Source organism: Leiobunum rupestre, chromosome 7 (assembly GCF_980474605.1).
Source record: "Leiobunum rupestre chromosome 7, qqLeiRupe1.1.hap1, whole genome shotgun sequence".
Classification (NCBI taxonomy): domain Eukaryota; kingdom Metazoa; phylum Arthropoda; class Arachnida; order Opiliones; family Sclerosomatidae; genus Leiobunum; species Leiobunum rupestre.
In genome coordinates, this window is record NC_143390.1 from 32,132,169 (window position 1) to 32,153,883 (window position 21,715).

At 39.8% G+C, this 21,715-nt stretch overlaps 1 protein-coding gene across 1 annotated transcript in view; it reads right to left on the minus strand.

Moving 5' to 3' along the window:
- Positions 1 to 21,715, minus strand: part of LOC149936075 (cell adhesion molecule Dscam1-like) — a 134,085-nt gene that overhangs the window by 62,545 nt on the left and 49,825 nt on the right. The window contains exons 8-13 of the mRNA XM_090153612.1: positions 16,284 to 16,442; positions 11,376 to 11,663; positions 10,793 to 10,912; positions 10,465 to 10,650; positions 9,381 to 9,528; positions 5,877 to 6,025 (exon numbers count right to left, since the gene is read on the minus strand). Of these exons, the coding sequence (XP_090009738.1) occupies positions 5,877 to 6,025; positions 9,381 to 9,528; positions 10,465 to 10,650; positions 10,793 to 10,912; positions 11,376 to 11,663; positions 16,284 to 16,442 (1,050 nt within the window). The remainder of the gene's footprint in view (positions 1 to 5,876; positions 6,026 to 9,380; positions 9,529 to 10,464; positions 10,651 to 10,792; positions 10,913 to 11,375; positions 11,664 to 16,283; positions 16,443 to 21,715) is intronic.

A 21,715-nucleotide genomic window follows, 5' to 3' on the forward strand; every position in this document is an offset into this window, starting at 1 on the left:
GCGAGCGAAGACGATTCCAATCTTTTACTTTTATTGTTCTATCTAATAAGACCAACTTGTTTTTTCGATCACTCTCCCTTTAAGGGGGTTGGTCGCAGGGGGCGGAAATTAACGGCACTGCGTGCGCGTCAAAGAGTTCTATCGAATGAGACCAACTTTTTTCGGTCACTCTCCCTTTAAGGGGGTTGGTCGGAGGGGGCGGAAATTAACGGCACGCGTGAGGGGCGGAAAATCTCTGGACCAACTATACAAACTATAAAAGTGTTCAAGGCTAAAAGTTCAAGGATGAAAATTGAAGAGGATGGCGTGATTCGCTTGATAAAGGCGTCGGTTTTGGAAACTACGCGTCCAGAAATCTGGGTTCGAATCACGGTTTTGTTCAATTTCGCCAAGTGACGTACAGAACACCAATGAAGTTTCAGCTAACCGCCATGCTCAGTGCTGTCCCATTTCATTTGAGCTGGCGGGAAACCAGCTCAAACGCTGGTGTGGCCCTTTAAGAGTATTTCTGGATTTTCAGTTAGTGTATAAAGCAATGATTTATGTTAAACATTGCTCCAAGGAGTCCGAATTCGGACTTTCCCCGTGTCTACACCTACTGGGTTCGAAATCACTGTGAAATTTATTTCCAAATGAATATTATTTCATTTTTTGGGTCATTCTATGGGTATTAATGTGTTATTTTGTCCCAACTAAATTCCACATTAATAAAGGCTTCTGGGTAAGAATTTTCGGCCTATTGGTTAATGGATAATAACAAAAGCGGCATAAGACCCAAAAGTGTGATAACTCTACCTTTGCGCACTTTAAAATGTATACTGAGAGCTAGTCTCACAATAGACTACATAGCGTACTAGTTGGCAGAGTACTAGCAACTTTTCCTTTGGTCTATAACATATGGTGCGTGTTTATTTCTTTGATTTACTCACCCGTAGACATACGTTCTAAAACGTCTCACTCGGCGGCTCTGAAGTGGAGAAAATTTTAAATTTTGATGACGTGTTTTTCACTCCCTCTCTCACTTCATCTAATTAAAAAATAAACCGTTCTGACACACTTTTGAGTCTTATGTCGCTTTTGCTAATATTAATTTTAAATAATATCTGATATATTATCGGGATAGAAAGAAATAGCGAAGTAGAATATTGTAGAATGTAATAGGTGTTTCCATAAAATAAAACCATAAAAACGTTAGAAATATAAAATGTTTTTTTTCTGTGTCACGAGCTTAAGATTATTAGTACTTTATTGGCACAAGCGTTTCGCACGTGGACTTCAAATTCTCAAATCTTTATCGCTCGCAGCGCGTGCTCTCTATCTTCAATTTCTATAGCTAGTGACGTAGAAAAAACATTTACACGTGACCTCCCGTATTTTATAGAAAGTTATAATTTTTAAAGTGTAATTCGTTTTAAATGAAGCAAGCATTTTACCGCGGTGAAGTATACACTCTTTTATATCCTTATTTGTGAGAGCTACCATTTTATTACAGGTCTGATTTCAAATAATGCATGCAAGGCCACTGCACGCGGTCAAGTGCAAGCGACGTCTCGAGCTGATGAGCACGTGCAGACGCCCTTGCCTGTACTATTTTAAATAAGGCCTGTAATGAAATGGCTGACTTCGTAAAAGAGTGTATACGTTTCCATCAAATATTTTTTTTAAGTAAAGAGGATAGAAGGGAAATCTGAGAAAACACTTTTGCTTCTTAAATAGCTGGTCTAAGACGTTTGATAAAAATTGAGAGTAGCTTGAAGAAAGGAGTAAAAGGGATGTTACACGCATCTGATAGCCTCGTACATTTCCCAATTACAGGGAGGGGGGATATAAATTGAGCGGGTGAGAGCCCCTCCCAATTCGCTGTAAATGCTCATCACGCTAATAGTTGCGGATCTTAGCGCGTCAGGAGAGCGGATCAGATTTGTAAGCGATTAGTATGCGACACGGCCTTACATTAATTCAAATAAAGCTTCGGAACCCCGGGCTGACTAGCTGCACACCGACGCTGGAATCGAGCCCGCCAGAGGTGCCTATACGTTAACGCCACTGTCAGTTATGCCTCCCACCTCCCATTGCTAGTGGCGCCATCTAAAGTGATTTATACGGACGTTTCTCTCCGTCCAGCCATTCTTTCGTAATGTATAACGCATACACACACCGTTATTCCCTCTCCTCTGCTTTGATATTCCGCTCTTTCATCGGGTTTGTGCCTAGGTGGGGGGAGGCAACGGGTAAGAGGGGTGACAGAGAGGGGGGGGGGAATTGCAACGCCATTCTTTCAGTCACGCACGAATTACGAGAGATGCCTCGCGGGGAAAAGAAGAATCCAGGGTGAAGTAAGGCGTAATAATAGAGAGCTAGGAGGTGAACACTGGCACGATTAACATGCGCGTCTGCTAGGAGCCAACAAGTTGCGCTCCTATCGTCTAAAGTTTGAAGTAAATGATAAAATGAATGGCACGTTCAAAAATAAACAGCGGTATTTGGATCGACGAACTTAACCGAGACAATAAACTGAAAATTTCGCATAAATACGCCGATAAAAATATTATCCTATGAGGAGACTTCCCATCAGTACTTCCCCAGCGTAAACCTGCGAAAAAGAGAGTTTGAAACGAAGGATTCTCCAAAGAAAAGGTTTGTTAATGTTTTTGATAAATGTAAATTAAATAGCATTTAAATAAAACAGCAAACAGATCCTTCAATTCCAATTAGACGATTAATTTGATATTTTTAACTTATAATTTACGTGTTAATCATAAGAAACGTTCGCGTAAGGCCACGATTCTTGCTAAGGCTTATGTTTCCCCAAAAATACTGCAGCAGAAGAAATTTGTTTTTAACGTTTTTTATAGTTTTGATATCTGAACATAGATGGCGCTGCTGTTGAACATACGTCACAGACTTACTTCCCCTTCCTAGCCCCTTTCCGAAATCCTCTAGTAGTTAGGGAAAGAGAACAACTTAGGCGAAATATTTTTATCGGCCTATTAAAATGCGGAGGGTGATATCAGATCAGCCGTAAGTGTGTTCTGAGTTATCCTTAGGATACCTTGATACATAAAATAATTATATTACCTATTGTGTTAAATTAACTATTTATCTCGGTACTCGTGTTCAGAATGTTGATAACATTTCTAAAATTACCTAGTGAAAGGTACTAGGTTCGATTCCTTTCCGAGGTGATATGATTTTTCTCAGTCACTCTGTTATGGAAACTTGCGCAGAAGTATTTCTTGGTTGTAATTATCTAGTTATTAAAATATGGTGTAAAATATCTGGAATAATAATATGAATGAATCGTTTTTTTTAATTATTGAGAAAAAAATTCTAAAATTCTCAGGTGAAAGTTATTTTAAATATGGGGTAAAAATTTCTAAAATTCTCAGGTGAAAGTTGTTTCAAATGTGGTGTAAATATTTGAATATTTATCCGGTTAATTTTTCGTAAATGATGGGATAAATATTATAAATTTATAATGTTAATGTTTCTTAAATTATGGGTTAACAATTTCTTAAATTATGGGTTAACAATTTCTTAAATTATAGGTTAACAATTTCTTAAATTAAGGGTTAACAATTTCTTAAATTGTGGGTTAACAATTTCTTAAATTATGGGTTAACAATTTCTTAAATTATCAGAAGAACGGTTTTCTTTTAAATATAGGGTAAAAATTTCTAAAATTATCAAGTTAATGTTTCTAAAATTATAGGGTAAAATTTTCACAAATTATCATGCTAATGTTTGTTTAATTAATGGGTGAAAAAAATTATAAAATTATCATTCGATTTTTTTTTAAATTAAACGGCAAAAATGTTTAAAATATTCAAAAGGAAAATGTATATGATAATACAAGTTGTGCCCCAACTACAGAGAGCTCGCTTAGTCATCTCATTAAAATTTAAGCCTATAAAGAATTTTAATACAATTAATAACTGGCAGTGTATATATTGAAAAATTCGCAAAAGCAAAATTACATTAATAATAATTAATTCCGCTACGCCCATCTTTTCCACGTAATCACAATCAAAGTGTCATATTCCTAAGTCGTTTTCTGGAAGTCAAATGTACCCCAAAATATATTCATGGAGCGTAACTCGGCTTAATAATTCGGAACCTCAGAATACTGCACCGTCGTAATATGAATACGTAATTTTAGGCGAAGATACATCAAGTTTCATTATACGCTCTTTTTGAAAAAGGGAGAAAAGTACAAAATTTATCGGCTCGGTTTCCGGCGTCTCTGGGGATATTTTGAACAATTACGGGCTCAACCCTCATTTGACTCGAAGCAGAAATTAAACACGCAGAAAGTGAGCGTGGCGAGAAAGAGCTCGCCAATAAGAAAAAAAAAACGGGTGAAAAAAGGCAGGCAATCTAAAACAGGACCTAAAAACCCAAGGTATAAAAAAGCAGTCATTCGCTTGTTTTAATGAGGCAAATCAGTGCTCGGCTCGAGGAGCACCTATTTCAAGCCACCCCTGCAGAGCAGCCCTTTCCCAATTCGACTCCCATTTCTTATTTCTTTTTTATCGTCGATTCGAGACCGTTTCTTTGCCTCGCCAGTGGTAAAAATTCTTTCTTTTCGCCAGAAAATCTACGAATGCGTGTATATTTTTGGAGATATTTTTTTTATAGCGAAGACCGAATCACGACGGCGTGACCCTGTATTCCTACGCCTTACCCCCTCTCGCGTTTATCCACGTCCACTGTCAGTTAAAAGTACAGTCTTTACCTCCTTATTTTACCTCGTAGCTTTGTGACAAGCGGATTGGGAAGAGCTGGTGCTATCTGTAGATATCCCCTCTGAGGAATTAAAAGAAAGTACTTTCGGGCGAAGGGACGGGCGCGCAGTCTCGACGTTAAATCGTAACACTTTCCCCCAAAGTCCGATAAAGGGCGTTTTAAGAAAAAGAGATCGTAAAAATAGTCTTTCCTCTAGCGTCTATCTATAGGCTCTAGAATTAACCTTTTCTTATAGCGTCGCGCGAAGGACGATATACGGAGAGAGACGCGTGATACCAGGCCTTTTAAGAGCGAATAAAACTTAACCTTTTCACCCTCCGGAGAGAAAGCTCTTTTCGTTTCTGAGTGGCGCGCGGTTCGTCGTCATTAATAGATTCAATTACCCTTAATTGCGTGTCCTCCTAATATTAGAACGGCGAGAAATTTGCAATTATTTCCTACGACGGATTTCCACTCGATTTCGAGAAGCGGTGATTCCTCTCCCCACACGTCATTTTTACTCCAAAGGGGGTACAAGCCGTAATTATCGCGCGAATTCCTAATAATGACCGGTGCGGTTAATTACCATTCGCGATTTGGCGGTTTACTCGTCCGAAGTTTGTTACGACAGAAATATATATTCGTACATTTTCAACGGACGCCCGTATTTTGTAACTCCCATCTCAAATATTTGTTCTCCGCAAACGGTTTTAAATCCTCCACCTAATGAAAATTTCAGCAAACTACCACTAGGGCTTTGTTCCGAGGTATTTTGCGCTTAGCATATTTAACTAAGCCTGGTTGTAACCTTCTGGGATTGTCGCCTATTTCCCCAAAACAGCCTCTATTGTTGATACATTCTATAATATTTAAATACCACGTTTGAAGAATTTATATATCAAAGGGAATGGAAAATGTTTCCGAAAGACCGTACAATCATTTCGGCCATCTAATACTAGCGCGTATTTCAAATAAAGATTAGAGGAAGGGTTATAACTAGAGAAAAAACGAGGTCACTTTTAAACCAGCTTGATACTATGAAAATTAACAAACCACCCGTTGCCAAATACCTTGCGAAATTTAATACAAATTTCACCGGTCATTAGGCACGGGTAAACCAAACTAATAAAACAAGGAAAAAGCAGTCCTACCTTCAACCACAAAGTGTATGCTCCTCTCCTCTCGTCCGAATTCGTTGGACGCGTCGCAGGTGAACAGCGCGGAATCCATTTTGTTCACTTGGTTGATCAAAAGCTCCGAACGCAGCCCGTCAGTTACAGGGAATTCTTGGAGGACGAAGCTAAACGACCATGCCAAAAAGCAAGGGTTCAAAAAAAAACAAGGCTCCGTGAATATTTTTTAAGCCACTTCTGTCATAAATTTTCTAAATCACTACACAGTAATGGTATAACTCTCTCCTTTTTGAGCCCTTGCCGCTGTAGTCTATCCGCGAAGGAGAAACTCAGTCACCCTTGGAAAAAAGTGGTAATTACTTTTGGAATTTCGCATTTTTTAGGCGCTCAAGAAAGAAGGGTTTCGCGGGGAGGGTTTGGAGGATTGATTAATTAAATAGGCCTACCGTATATTTACGCATCCTCAATTAAACAAAAACATTACGACGCGGGTAGCAGGGAGGAAAAGAGGCCCTTCGGGGAGAAGTTATGGGTCTTCCCTGGCACGCGCTATTGAGGTTGAAGGAGCTGCTCCTAGCAGCGGTGGCCATCTTTATCAGCGCGATGTTTTTCTTCTACTTTTTCAAATCTGTGGTACGGAGACCCCTACGGATGAGTGTGTGTTACTGACTTTCTTTAGCTAATCGCTTTTTCCATGCTCCGTGGTTAAGCTAAAGGCAATTACACCATGTCCTGTCATATTCTTTATAAGCTCTTTCCTCTTCGTAGCTGAACGAACTGAGAAGGCAGGGCAGGGCAGGGGGGTTATATTCCAGAGTGACGGGTAATTATCCCCTTTCCTTCGCTTTAGTTTTTTGCTTCACTCTTTGGTTCCTCAAAAGCACCCAATCGAGGATCTCAAAATACTAAGGACCCCTTTTCATTCCCTTATACTGAAATATTTCTGGAAACCGAAACTCGCTATACCGATAACCTTTGACCTCTGTTTACTTCGCTATTTAGCTCGCGTCTTTGCAATTCGATTCCAATTCTAAGGAACAAATCTTTATCGTTACGTTAAAATATTAAACTTTACACGTTCCTCACAAAAACCCAATAACTTGAACCATCACATTGGAACTTTTATAATTCTTGTTCTAAGAAAAATAAGCACTACCATTAGTATAATTTAAATATCAATATATATTGTAGAACATTATTAAATAACCAAAACTAGAGCTGGACTCAGGAATCCATACCTCTACTTAAAATGCTTATCCTGCCGTATCGCTTTGGCCCAACCTACGAGAGAAAAAATACCCTCTGCATGCGCTCCCCTCTCACGTAGTTGTTTGTTATTGTTAGCATAGTGACGTCAAAAAAACCGTCAGCCACATCGAGACGAAAAGCTGCCGCGGTAAGCATTCCAAGTAGAGGTATGGATTCCTGTTGGACTAGATTGGGTGCGGGTACAGAAAGTCTAAAAAGTTAACTAAAAGTAAAACTTAATCAATAGATGAAGTGGAATTTATTATTTATGCTACAGCGGAGTTAGCCATATCCAGCTAATATTAAAGTATCGAGGTGGCTGTGGCCTTAATTATGATATCGTGTAAAATATAGAGTTGTTATGTAAAAGTAGAAGCCTTTAGCTTCGCCATTCACATCATCGAGTGAAAATTCCCTTTCCCTATTTGGTGGGGACTTACTACCCCTATGTCATTACCATATCTGTTTGGACGTCTTCCCTTAAGCTCATAAACGCGCTAAGTTACTAAGTCTAAGCACGCATGAAGAAATTATTTAAGAACAATAGATTTGTAGCGGCGCTTTGTGTCTTAAGCCTTGGAAAATCAATAGCTACCGAAAACGTTTCTGAAGCCTCTTCTTAAATTTTCGAAAAATTTCCCCTTAACACAAAATCTTATGCAGCGGGTATTCTGGGGATATTAAATTCACAGCCAATTTTCAAAAACTTATGAAATATAATATCCTTTCCGATCTTTAAGTCTCCCATTTTAAGGCTAAGGAAATTATGAATTCGTTATGTATTGTGACAAGGTTCTTAGACGCGACCTCTTGTTCGCTATATTTCAAGGTATAAGGGACCTAATATCCGGCCCAGCCAACTGGGTTTTTTACTAACGTAAGTGTATAAAATGTATGGTAAATAGTTTAGGAATGTTAAAAGCATTGACGTCACTGGCTCTTTAGAACTTGTGTTCCCCAAATACGTCACTGGCTCTGTGTGTTTTGCCCCCGATTAGTCCTTCCTTCAAAAACGAAATTGAGGAATGTGATATTCGGTGCAACCACGATCTTCATGTAAAAAGCCAGGGTAACACGAAGAAAGAGTGAGACAGTTGAAAACTCTTGAGACTGAAAAGACTCCTCCGTTATCCTGCGAGACCTAGAACTGGCTGCCGACGGGGCCCAGTCACTGGACCGTCAGACCATTGTGGACGCACGATGTTTGCCGCCGTTGAACCCAACGCCTAGCCGAGTTCCTGCAAAGTCGCGGTTACTTTACGAGTCGTCACCGTCGAAAAGGTCGCCGTAGGAGCCACCAGAGAAGTTCATCATCCTGGAGCCGAGTGCGTGAGTGAAACATATTAAGTTGTTAATGACATCAATTAATCGCGACGCTAACGGCCAATAGAGCCTAAAAATAGAGCAATATAGTGCTAAATAGAAGGCTAAGTGTCAATAGAGCGTCGCACTATCGGTTTTGGTACCATTCGCGCAAAGCCCCACTTTAATCGTTTAAGAGCCAGTGCGTAAGTTTTATTATTAGTGTATTTTAAGTGTGTTTTTAACTGTCATTAATTAGTTTGGTATTTCATTAAACATTTTAATTACCATTTGAATCCATAGTTATGTTTTATATCATTAAGACCTACCAATTCCAGATCCAATTAGCTTAATTACCAATTTATTAATAAGGCCATTAATGGTTATCATTTGCGTGTAATTATATATTTTGTTGGCGATATTGACGAAGTTGGCTTGGGCGAAAATATTGGGTCCCAACAATAATGCCCTATTGATAGTTTTTCAGGTACCCCGTGGAAATCGAGACCTTACACCAAATGTTACTGTAATGTAACGTTTTGTACCCACCTTTTGAATGGAAAAAATTGGGGATAGACGCACCTAATGTGCCTAGGAGTTAAATTTCGCTGAACGTGTTTTCAGGATTTGTAACCACACTACTTTGACCCTCTCAAACTGGAGTTGCCACTGTGTAGTTCTTGAGATCTACCTTTTAAAAATGCAATAAAATTATTTAAAGTGTACCTCAACAAAGCTTAGCTCACTTTGCATAATAAAGGTGTTTTGTAGCTCTTTTTTTTTTAATGAGCCACGTATTTACCCTAACTTATAGACCAAAAAAACTTTATAATCACTTGGGTAACTATACGAAACATTTTTTTTTATCAAGAGCTATAGATTGGCTCTCGTTATGAGAAAGCCTTATTAGGTAGGAGTACAATAGCGGCGAGGGCCCAACAAAAATAAGTGACGAGACTAGGGTAGACTCACCGCGGACTGTTGTTGAAATCGATTGGCCTTCTATTTTTGGCCCAGGTGACGGTAATGGGCAGATCGCCGGACGACGAACAAACCAGCAAGGCGTTCGTAGACATGTTCACAGTAAGTACTTCGAAGGACTTTTTGAAAAACGGAGGCACTGCACTTGGAAGAGAAAAAGACTTGTCACCACCATTTTAAAAACGCGAAACCTCCATTCTGGAAAATACCAGAACGAAAGTGGCGAAGAAACAACGGAAAGAGGAAGACAAATCTATTTTCCTTTTCATTTTGATTAAGTATTCCGGAAACATCCCCCCCCCCCCCAAGGTATAATTCTATTACGTCTTAATTGTAAAAATAAGTTTCGTTCGCTTTGTTAAACGAAACGACTATAAGAAGGCGGTTGCATCTTCGGCGGGGGTCCCGGGCAGACTCGTCAAAGGCTACGAGGTCGTTGAGTGATGCGTCTACGAAACGAGCCGGCGCTGGTGTGATCCGGTATTGTTATTTCCGAAGCTGTTTATATTGCCCTTAAAAATAATAGCGCTTGGATTGAAATCCATTAAGGAAATTTCATTCATTGGAGAGGAAAGACGGAGGTTCTTTATTTAAGCGAAATGCGAAGGAGAGTGGTGTACGCTTGAAAATAGAAGCCATTAAATCTGGGAAAAGCGAGTTTCCTTCAAGGACTTTGGAGACAGAAAAAGAGGTCGAGCAAAGGGAAAAGAGCACTTAGCGGCAATTAAGTTTCTACTCAAATCCCCGGGCGCAACCCAGATTAAAAGAGGGCCCATTCCGACGACTCTACTAAGTCTTAACTCTTGTAAGGACTTATTCTCATCTCCACCTCACCTTCCGCAGCTTCGATTACCCTTTCTTTACTCGGGAAAAACCAATATTGCCGATGTGTAGAAAAATTTTGATACCGAAAATATACAATTTATGAAACGCTTCGTTAAGCGAGACACGCTTCGGCAAACCATCGGATTTTCGTTTTATTGGATTTTAACGGAGAGTTTATCCGCGTTGTCGAAAGAGTATTTACTCGTCGATTAAAATGTCGTTCCGAGAAGAAAGATCGTATATCACTCACCTTTGACGGAAACCTCGACGACGGCCGAAAGCGCGGGAGCGATCCCATTATTTACGTCGCAAAGATAAGACCCGGAATCGGCTTTGTCAACTTCGGTTATGACTAAAGAGCCATTCTCCAGAACGTGCATATGCGGGCTGCTCACCACGCTGCGAAATTCCGAAGATGGAGCCCCGTTTTTGTGACCTAAAAATATATTAAGCTCATTATACTAATAAATCGTCTTTATAGATATATCAATAATAAAAGAGCTACTTGCGGTCGAGCGGTGAAATTAAAAAAAAAACAAATTACGCCTACATAATCAACAATGGGCGTTATAATTAACCTTGCACGTGTTTCCAACGGTGTACAGGTTCGGGTTCCCCTTCGGCTTTGCAGTCGAGCACCACTCGGTCTCCGCGAATGACGGCGACGTCCGACGGCTTCTTGGCCCATTTAGGACTGGCTGTTAAACCCAATGATAAATATTCTTAATGCGTGGCGGGCTCAAGTAGCGACTAGAGCCAAACACAAATGAATTGGGCCGGGGGTCATTAGGGGAAATGAATGAACGCGGCCGAAAAGAATCCGCAAAAAGGAAGAAATAAAACTTTGAAGCAATTTAAAGGGGTCGCCAATATAGTCGATCACGGCGAAGTGTTTACTATTACAAAGCCGTATATTGACAATTCGAATAAGCGGGGTTCGGTGCTAGACCGCGTCGAGGTGATCCGAGGATTAATTAATATTTAAGTAAGATAATGGCACTTGGCGCTCTTTACTCGAAAGACAGAGTTACCACTAAAGCCTCATCTTGGCTTTATTGACTTGACAACCCCTTTAATGGCCAGACGGGAAAGAAAAGGAGGAGAGAGTGGTTCTAATTGTAGGAAGATAATCGAGAGGGAAAGCGTCTTTCGGGGGCTTACCGTTGACATTCATCTTGGCCGAGTACTCGGAAGTAACCGAACCGGAAGTGACTTGGCAAGTGTAGTTTCCCGAATGGCGTCTTTGGACGCCGCTCAACGTCAGTGAAGACGTGAATTCTCCGATGGAGGCGACTTGAGCCTCCGGGTGAATCTGCTTCAAAGGACGCCCGTTCTTCAGCCACTCGATCACCAGCGGCCTTTCACCAGTCAAGACGCTACACACCACCGTCGTCCGCATGTCCTCTCGAAGGTCGCCGCCAAATAGAAACGGGTTTATCACTGGTTTTTCTGCGATAAAAACATCGAAAGAAAAACGATTTTTAATACGTATTCCTATAACATTGTGGTTTTTTTCTACGTGACTATAACAGTAGCTATTATAGAAATAAAAATGTGGCAATAAACCTTGGAATTTTAGGTGCTATTAGGAGTAAAAACGGGAACAAGTAAGGAGACCAAGAAGTGGGGGAGAAAACTAAGCTTTATTGGTGAAAAATATGCGGTACTTCGGCCGATAGGCCTTCAAGGCGAAAAACTAAATTTAAGACTATTGACGATGATCAAAACATTTTTATACTTCGATAACTTTGTTTTATTTTATGGAAATTTTCACACCTTAATTTTATCAATTACAAATTTTGACCTCAAAAATCATGATAAAATACTTGAAAAATAAAATAAATAGTGACTGGGACAAAATCGTAAAAAGTTAATTATTTCTGAATTATAAATTTCAGAAATTTTAAACGTATCATAAATTTAATTATACGCGAACGTTTCCGACATACCTGCTTTATGGAGTAAGTATATTTAAATTTAAACTGATAGAAGAAAAAGGAACGGAAATTGTATTCAGAACGGCAGTTTCAACATAAAACATCCTGAACTTTTCTACACATAGGGAGCTCTAACTTTTATACGGTCTTTTCAAAAACCTTAATATCCGTCTTATTTATGACACTATAATATCGTTTCCAGTCCGAGACTCTACTAGTGCGCGCGGGAGACTTTCCTACGAGAGAAATAAGTCTCCTGTGAAATTATGAGGGCCCGTTTTTTACGTCGCTATCTGCCTAATAAATAAAACGAGAAGATCCTTCTCAAGCTAACATCATAGCAGTCCACGTCGGTGGCGGTGGATCCTTTTCAAAAAGCTCACTTCTTTCCGCTATTCATAAATCACATCTTTCTCTTCCAACATTTTCTCTCTCTTTATAGTTTACGCGTACTAAGCTCCGTGCCATAACCTCGACTACCTAACGAGCACCATCTTTATGTCTGTTTTTAATCTACACCCCAAATTAATTTTCCTACCCAAAGGTACTAGTATAACGATTTATGATGTTGTACGCTCTTTCAAATTAAAAATTGAACCTAGGCTCTTAAGCAATGATATAGAGAACAATATAAGTTTTATTTAAGCGACGGTTAATTGAAATTTAATATCGTTTTGAAAATGTACGCGAAATTTATTTGCTTTATAAATAGCTGTTAAAACTGGTCATTATTTCCATGACTTTCGGAGCCATATCATATGTTAAAGGGATCATCCGGTGTTTGAAATATTTGGGTGGAAATCCGTACCTCGTTATAACTAATCTGGTAAATCACATTATTAAGTTTTTCGAGCGGTATTTTAATAAAATTCAGAATCCAGTGTGCCAATTTAAATGTCAAATGATAACGGCTGATAACTTTTGAACGTTTACTAAAGCGGCACGTACTCGCCGGAGTGAAAGTGTCGTTATAGCGTAGGTGACTTGTTTGGTATCCAGGCGCTCGCTGTATGTTTTGTTTTGCTCTTTTGGGTGTACCGACAATAAGCGAAGTTGACCAAGCTATCGTGAAGAGCCTTTCCCATTGCGTTATCCCATTTACTTTGTTTTACACCAACGAGCGGAGCAGCGAGAGGGAAAAAATGAGATCATCGAGGACAGAAAAGCTTACAGCGGAAAACGAGAGAGAGCTCGCTATCTCGAGTACTTCGGGATGGGGTCTTTCCATTCATATCTCCGGTCAACCTCACTGTTCAGAGAGCGTTAGAAAAAAGCGTACGGAGAAAGAAAAATATATATCAAAGATTGTTTCGGATCTACCACTCCCTCTCTCTTTCTGGCAAGGAGAAGGAGACGAATCGGAACGCCACTGTCTAACATCATAACGATCTTATAACCGAGATCGGATCGCGTGCCACTGTATTTGCAGTCAATAAGAACGAAAGGACCCCCCGCTTATTTACTGTCTCTGCCTGGCAAGAGAGAGAGACCGAAAAAGCGGAGCGTGTGATTCGCCTTTTCCGTGTATCTTTCTAAGGGTCAGGACAGGCTCTCCCGCGTTGAAAAATCTCGGAACCGTGTATCTGATTTCCAATTCCTAGTTATACAAGAGCGTCATTACAAGTCGTGTTTTATTCATGATATTAGATAGTTTTCGTTTCGCGACCCAAAAACGAGCGATTTCCGCGTTAATACTCCATCGAAATAATGTAGGGATTATACCGAAACTCTTCAAAATATGTCGTTAACGATGAACCTCTAAATTGAAATGTTTCCTCTTTCCTAAAAAGTAATGAGCCGTACGATTATAACTACGTACTTTTTCCCCTTCGCGTTAAATGATTCAAATGACAATATAGTTCCGCGGAAATAAAAAACTATATCCCATCAAAATCTCATCGTGAAAAGGATTCCGGCGTTTTATTCATAATTCAACTTTGAAAAATACCGCGTAGCAGCGATATGTCAAATTTATAAACCCCTCGAAACAGTGAGCCAGTTTTTTCTTATATTATTTAGACACAATGTTTTTCGGGCGAAACGTGCCAGACTAAACCGTAGGAAATTTCGGAGCAGAAATAATAGTTTTTCGAGTCCGGTATTTCCAAAGGATTTGGACTTTTGAAGCAATTTTTTAGCCCTCAGTGGAATAGGAGCCGTCGAGGGTTCTTTCCGAAGGACGAAATGCTACGCGTATTAAGCCCGCCGTTCGGCGCGACTTCGGAGAGTACCCTTCGGGCCTCTGAAAAACTATTACCTCCGTGCGTAGGCCGGTGCATTAGGAGAGACAAAACTGAAACGTTTGGACGGTGCAAAAAAGGAACCTAGCTTTACGGTATTTTCGAGAAACACAACGAGAATAAGGGTTATTTCGTTCTCCGAAAGAGTTCGTGCTACGGAAGCGAAAGAAAACTATATTGTACGATTTCCAAAAGACCCTCTTTTTCACTGTACGGGTATAGAAAACCCCTCTTTACCCTGGCCCTTAGCCATTCTGGTCCGCGCTCGAAAACCGGAGCTAACCGTAAACGTCGGAGCGTTCTGGTATAGGCAGCGAAATGGCCGAAGCCCCGGCGTTGAGCGAACTGTCAATTACTCTGGTCCTGGTGAGAAAACTCTAAGCCGGCTTTCTCGGTGGCCGAGATCCGAACCCGCTACAGAAACCGATCCGTGTCTTCCCGGCTTCAATGATAGAGATTACGTCATCTCTTCAAGCGTGCTAAATGCGCCTCTATTTAAGTTTATCCCCAAGACCAAGCTCTATATCTATATCAAGAGAAGATAGACTATACGCTGACTATTCTTTCGGGGTAGCGAGCTGGGAAACGTCTATTTTCAGGAAACTATCCAATCGGAAATGCTCCGAATAAGGTCAGGAAAAAGATATCCATTTCTACTATACCGTGCTAGAGAGAAATATATAAGTTCGACTACATACACTTGACAAAGAAAAAAAGGACCTCTTAATGTTCTTCTAAACGTTAAGGATTTATATATTTTTTAAAGATTTTTATATTATTTTTCTTTGCCCGCGGTAAAAAATCGAATAATAGAGAAATAACAAAGTGTGTGTCTTCAAGTTTTTATTTGCCCTTCTGGCTAACTGGTGAGGGCTAGATTTCATTTGGACATTTTATTAATACATTTCCAATTGGGCTTTGTTGAACCTGATGAATTAAAAATTGAAAGGCAAATTTGATATTAAATTTATTTTTGTATTTGAAAATTTATATTTCTTTTGTTTTTGTTTTCTTTTGTAATTTACTGCGAAAAAATCTGCCTCCGTAAAATAGGTCAAATTAGGTCAAACCCCTTTAAAAGTGTTCAACACGCATTGCACTCACGTATTTTTTACTCTTCTAAATTAAAAACAAAATTGTAATATCTTGTGAGAATAGATGCTCTCTGATTTAAAAGGGGCCCAATAGTTATATTAAACCAAAAGTATTTATCTTCCTAACTGCTTATTTTATTCTGTTGAAACATGTAATTTTGTAAGTTACCGATGATTTTACAATTGTGCTGAGGTAATTCGTTCTGATACTTATTTCCGAAAATAATGTTTATAAATAAAAAAAGTCCCTAGGTAGTGGAATTTTTACATTTCACACGCTTTAAAGTTTGAGCGGTTTCGACGGGTCTGTAACGTTTCTAGTTTTATAATTATCTCGTAAGAGCTTGATTATATACTATTATTAAATTTCGGTTGTAAAATCAACACTAAAATATGTGCAATAGCCTTTTGATATAATTTAAGTTTCCAAGGTAACGCTGCAGACGAAAGATTAACTTTACGTAGGCCAAACACACTTTTATACCTCAAAAGTTGAAAAACGAAAGTAACCGCCGTAACTCTGGGGAGAAACAGATTGGAGATAGAAATGTTTTCTGGTGTCTTATATTTATTTTCGTATAAAGCGGAATTCCCGAGAAAAGGTGCGCGCCATCCTTATCAGCGAAAAACCAAAAGGCTTTGCCCCACAATGTAACCGTCGAAAAGTTCTATGGGCCGAAAAGCGAGAAAGTAGCGAATAAACGCGACGAAATGTGAAGTCTGGAATGTCTGAGGTTGAGCGTTGTAGATTGCGTATGTACCGAGAGGGAAAGGCATCGAGGTGGAGGGAAGACTCACCTATTACTTTCAAGTAGAGGTTTCCATGGGCTCGCTCTCCTCGACCGCTCCTGGCTTCGCATCGATACCATCCCTCGTCTTCCTTGACCGCTTGCAGTAGCGTGACGGAGCCGTTTCGGTGGTCAATGATCCGTTGAGATCTGGGCAAGTCGTGTTGACCTACATCGAAAGAGAGAGAAAGAAGATTTGAGCCAGGTGATGATGACTACGCATCTCCGCGGATCGAGAGAACCTCTCATCGGAATTGCTTACAGTGTCCCGCGTTGCCTTTTAAGATCTCCTGTACTGGTACTTTGAGACGCTCTATAAAGTTCACTTCTTTCGGGAATCGTGATCGATAATTCAAAATAACGGTCGAAAAAGCCCCGACCAGCTTGGAATTAGTGGTTCCCCATTTCTAGCTGCTAAGTAATATCTGCTTATCTTGTTTATACTGATAAAATAGCGGACAAAACACGTTCAATTCACCTAATCTTATCCGATCAGATAAAATCAGTTAACCTTATCTTAATATACTAACGGAACTGCTTCAAAATTCCGTCTTATAAATAAATGATAAATACATTTAGAGAAAGGTTTTTTTTATCAATTTTGCCTTAATTTACTTTTTTAAAGACCATTCGGTCCTTTTACTTTTTGATTCGATACCTTGGATAAAAAATAAATGGAAAATTGGGTTAAAGAAAACGGGGGTACGTTCAGTAACGTAAATCTGGGAAAAATCGGTTTTTATCTGATGTATGCAGGAAGTTACTGAACGGTGTTATTTCTAGTGAGCGCTGTTTTTAAAGATGGCGGTTATAAATGTTTTGGGCCCGAAAATCAGAGGAAGTGAAAAATATTATTTTCAATAATTAATGAGTTGGTAAATGACGATATTGTTGACGACCATATTCTTTATTGTGGGAACGATCAGTCTTTTATTAAAAAAGGTCATTACAGTAGCTGAGGCATTCCAATTAAATGATAGGCCTTGACCAAACCAGTAGAATTGTTGATTAAAACTAGACTTGTATAATACTAGTTTTATGTCATCTATGATCTGTGTGAAAACTTGGAGCAAATCCTTCCGCGTTGAGTTTGCAAGTTCTCTCCCCACTGGTTTAAGGGGTTTTGCCTCGAGCTCTTCGGTTTCCCTTTCTATAAAAACTTGTTGAGGTTAACGTTAATAGTTGGTGTGGGGAGCTGTTGGCTCGCGTGGCATGAAGGGCTTGCCATCACCCCCTACGCATCGTAACCCGGCCACCTGAATTAATGGCTTTAAAGTCGCTTGATGGCTTATGCCTTATTATACTTATTATTATTATAGTCTCGAGATGAACAAATGCACCTCTTGAGAAATAAAGCAAATTAAATTTTTACTGTTTACGTGTAATGATTTTTGAACTTCAGTTGGATTTTAAACAATTAAATTATCCGAAATATAATATTAAAAAAGAAGTTATGGGATTATATATGAGAATTGAAAATTATAGGACATTCTATTACATTCTAGGAAATGCTGGACCACTGGGAGTCTAATACGTTCAATATAAATGTACATACTGCGTGAAATCACGAAGCCTGTAAATTTTTCGAATAGTGTTTAAGCGAAATTAAACCTTTTAAAAATAAAAATTGGCATACATTTTTAAATTTAATTCGGGGATTACCCAAACTAAAACCAACACAATAAATTTTAAGTCGCGAACAGTGGCACTTATTTTTCGTCATAAATTAGCAAATTAATATCGTTTAATTAAAACATCTTCCGGTAAAAAAAAACATTTACGAGAAATTCCATACATCAGCTCTTTTAATTAATCTTAAAGAGGAGGGCTCTTTTTATATTTTTTAATGTAGGACGCAAAAATGTCGGCGAAATTTAATCTTTGTTTGTTTAAAGCTCTCGTTCTAAAGTTACCTCTTCCGACAAACTCAAACATTTAATGGCACGTTTTAAGTGGCGACCTCTTTTAACGCCCTTTTGAACCTCTCTGCAAAAAATACGTCTACAAACGTACAAACATACGTAAAGAAACGAAAACTTGGCAAAGGAAGACTTCCGAATCCCAAATAAAAGAGATTACCCAACTCTATATTTTAAACAAACACTTCACCCGAGTCACTGCCTTTAACTAAACCGTCGGGTAACCGTGACGATTGAGACTGAAGCGACGTTAATAGATTCTCCGGGATCAAGCGTATCTGGTTTCTCGGGGTAATAGATTATCTTTCGAGCGCGTCAACGGTTGATGAATTTTAGGGAAAAGGGAATAGAACCTTTTCCCGTCGCCTCTCGAGAATTAACGGCTGCGGGAATTAAAAGAGAGTTTTAAAAGATTTGTCGCTGAAACCCCAGATTGAAGCTCTTCTTGGCTAAAAAAAATCCGCCGAAAACCATTAAATGGAATAAAAAGAGTTAAAAGGAAAAGAAAGAAGCAAAAAAAAACTTCGCGGAGTGCTAAAAAAGGTTCCTAAGGATCGATGTAATCTTGGCGATTACCGCTTCCCTCGCTAGCAGTATTCTTTCTCAGTGGGTACGCCCCCGACTTCTATTGACGAAGTTAAAGAAAATAAATAAATATATATACGGACTATTTCATTTACGTGGTACGAAAGGCCGATATTACTTAGTTGATTGTTTGTACAAAGACGCGGTCAGAGTAAAGTTTGCGACGCTATTGATTAGATTTCTGGAGTCTTAGCGAGAGAAAATCTCTCCTTTCTTCTTTCGTAGATAGTCGAAAATCCGTCCAGGATTTGAAAAGAAAAAAAAAACATAATTTTGACGATAAACGAGACGTTGGCTAAGGATTTGGAAAGAATTACTTTTAAAACCCGGTAGATAGATGTTTGGCTGATAAAGAACTAGATGGGTTAGAGGTTCTGTTCGGCCGATAGCGCGATTTAGAGAGAGATTGCCCGTTTCCGCGGCTCTAGCGCAAAGCCCGACGTCAGACGAATAGGAGTTTAATAAAGCCTTGATATGGCAAAAATAGAGCAATTCTTTTGTTAAAGAGCAACGATCGAATCGGTTGCGATTGGTAATAGAAAGGAGGAGAGATTGAAAACAAAAAAGCGCAATTGGCGGCTTTGGGTTAAACCGGGCGGAAAAGGGGAATTATGGGCGAAAAGTAGAAACCGAAAACGATTAGTCACGTCAATCGCGATGCTGCCCCAATAGCACCCCCTCCCGCGGAAAGAACATACGTTTCTAGGCCCGTTTAAAAATAGAAAGTTGGACATTTAGAGAGCGAAGTTGGCGTGGCTATATACTGCACTTCCCGAAAGGATCTAAACTCGGGGATCGTTTTATTTTTACAGTCCGTGATTCGTAGCGAAAGTGGCGGAGTCCGAGATCGCGCTAGACTAATAAATCAACGGGCTAACAGGTTTGAAAGCCACGCTATATGTTTTTCTTTGACTTTCGGGACTATTAAAAAAATAACGGATAAAACCATATAAAATATGTTTTACTAGACCTAACATTATTTCTTTTTCCTTAATACCGAAATCTAGCCAAAAAGGAAAAGGTTTTATCTCGGCAAATGCCACATCTTACTCGTATTTTCAAAATCACGTTTCAGTTTTGCTGTTACATTTAATCGCGCGATATACGCGATAAATTAGCAATATGTTAAACACTCTTAAGTATACCGTATATTTAATATTAATTAAGAGCGCGTTTATGCTCTTGGACAAGCAATGTTTATCTTTAAAAGGGGTACATTAATTAAGCCGAATAACAAATGCGAGCCTTAAAATAGGCCGTAAAAATAATATACCAATTAAAAGGAGGCCATTATTAAGGGTTCTAAAGATCGCCTGTAAAACGGGAAAATCAATGACGATAACTCGCCGTCACTAATTATAAAGCGGCTTCCCAATTCTTAAAGGGACTTTAGCTTCCACGACTTTGTTAGCGGTGGGTCGAATTTAACGGCGGAGAGAGAACGTGAGGGAGGGACTGAAACGAACATAATGTAGGCGGCGTTCGAGCCGCTCCGCCAAAAATAATTAAGAGTCCGCGTCAAAACTTGGATCCCAATTAAAACTTTCGCAATCCTTAATATACCAAAAACGGCGGCGCCAGGCTAGATTGTATTCCAGGCACCGCAAAAAGACAGAAACGACCAAAAGATTCCGCGAATAAAAGCTAAATGCAAATGACGACACTGCCTGGTCAACTGTCGTTAGAGCCAACCCGGGAACAATGTCCCCATCAAACTGGTAGCCGCTATAAAACAAAAACCAACTGCCCTTTCTACTAGTTTACATTCTTCAACGCGTCGCAACGGGTCAAAACGGTATTTTCAAAGGATGTTTTCTTCGTTGTTAAGCAAAGTTTGCTAAATTTTTGATTCTCTTTTCATACACCAGGGCTCCCCTCTTACGTTAGCTCTCGGCTCTTTTGAAAGAATTTTGGTCCTAGTGAAAGCCGCGTCCACTAGGCTGCGCTCCGCGAGAAAGTTTGATTTTCTCAGCAGCTGTTAACGGACCCTTTAACATCGTCATTTCATAATCGTTATCTGGGGATAATCGCTTATGGGAGGGTGGTCCTTTAATTACGGAACCCGCGGTGAAAAGAGAGCCGAATATTCGCCTCGCAAAGACGAGCGCCAACTACAACAGACGCTCACGGCTGGAATGGCCGGAATTGGATGCAAATAAGAATGACTATGCCCGTATCTCGAAGAGTGACTGTGCCTGTATCTACGGCCGTTTCTCGTACTTGGATCCCTTGGGTCGAACTTGAGTCGAAGCCAGTGCCGGGGTTAAGTACGCGATTGATATTGGAAACGTTTCGGGAGAACCACGATTCATGAGCCGTGTTTATAGGCAACATCGCGACTCTCCGTTCGGTAATGGAATGACGAGTAGATGCGTAATAGAAAACGCCTCCTTGACAGCTAGTTCCCAGGAAACAATGAACCGAAATCTCCGAGCAAATTAATTTCTGCATCCGGAGCGCCCTCTTTACAACGCGAATGTAAGGGGAATAAAAAAACCTATCCTCCATTATATAGTATAGCTAATGAAAAGCGGCGTTAAAGAGAAAAGACGCGAAGAGGGGGGGGGGGCGGATTGAAAGGGTCAGGCACTTCTCATTTATTCGGTAACGTTGGCTGAAATTCGAAGAGGGTTACACCCCCGCTTAAAAGGCCTTTCAACAAAGGATCCGATGGGGAGCCGCTATACTTTATATATAAAACAAAACGCGGGTGGCTCCCTCTCTATTTCGCCGCGGAGGCTAAAGATGATAGTAAGCGGTCGAAAGCTGGCGCGTTCCCTGTCCTCTCCATCTGTTAACACGCTTCAGTGAAGTTATTAAAGCCAGCTTAGGCCTCCCGCCCTTGTCCGGCCTCGGCTCCGTCCCCTCGTATTGAGGAAAGCTGTTAAATGTTGACATTAAGATATTAATCAATATTTCGACGGGCCCCTGGAATTAA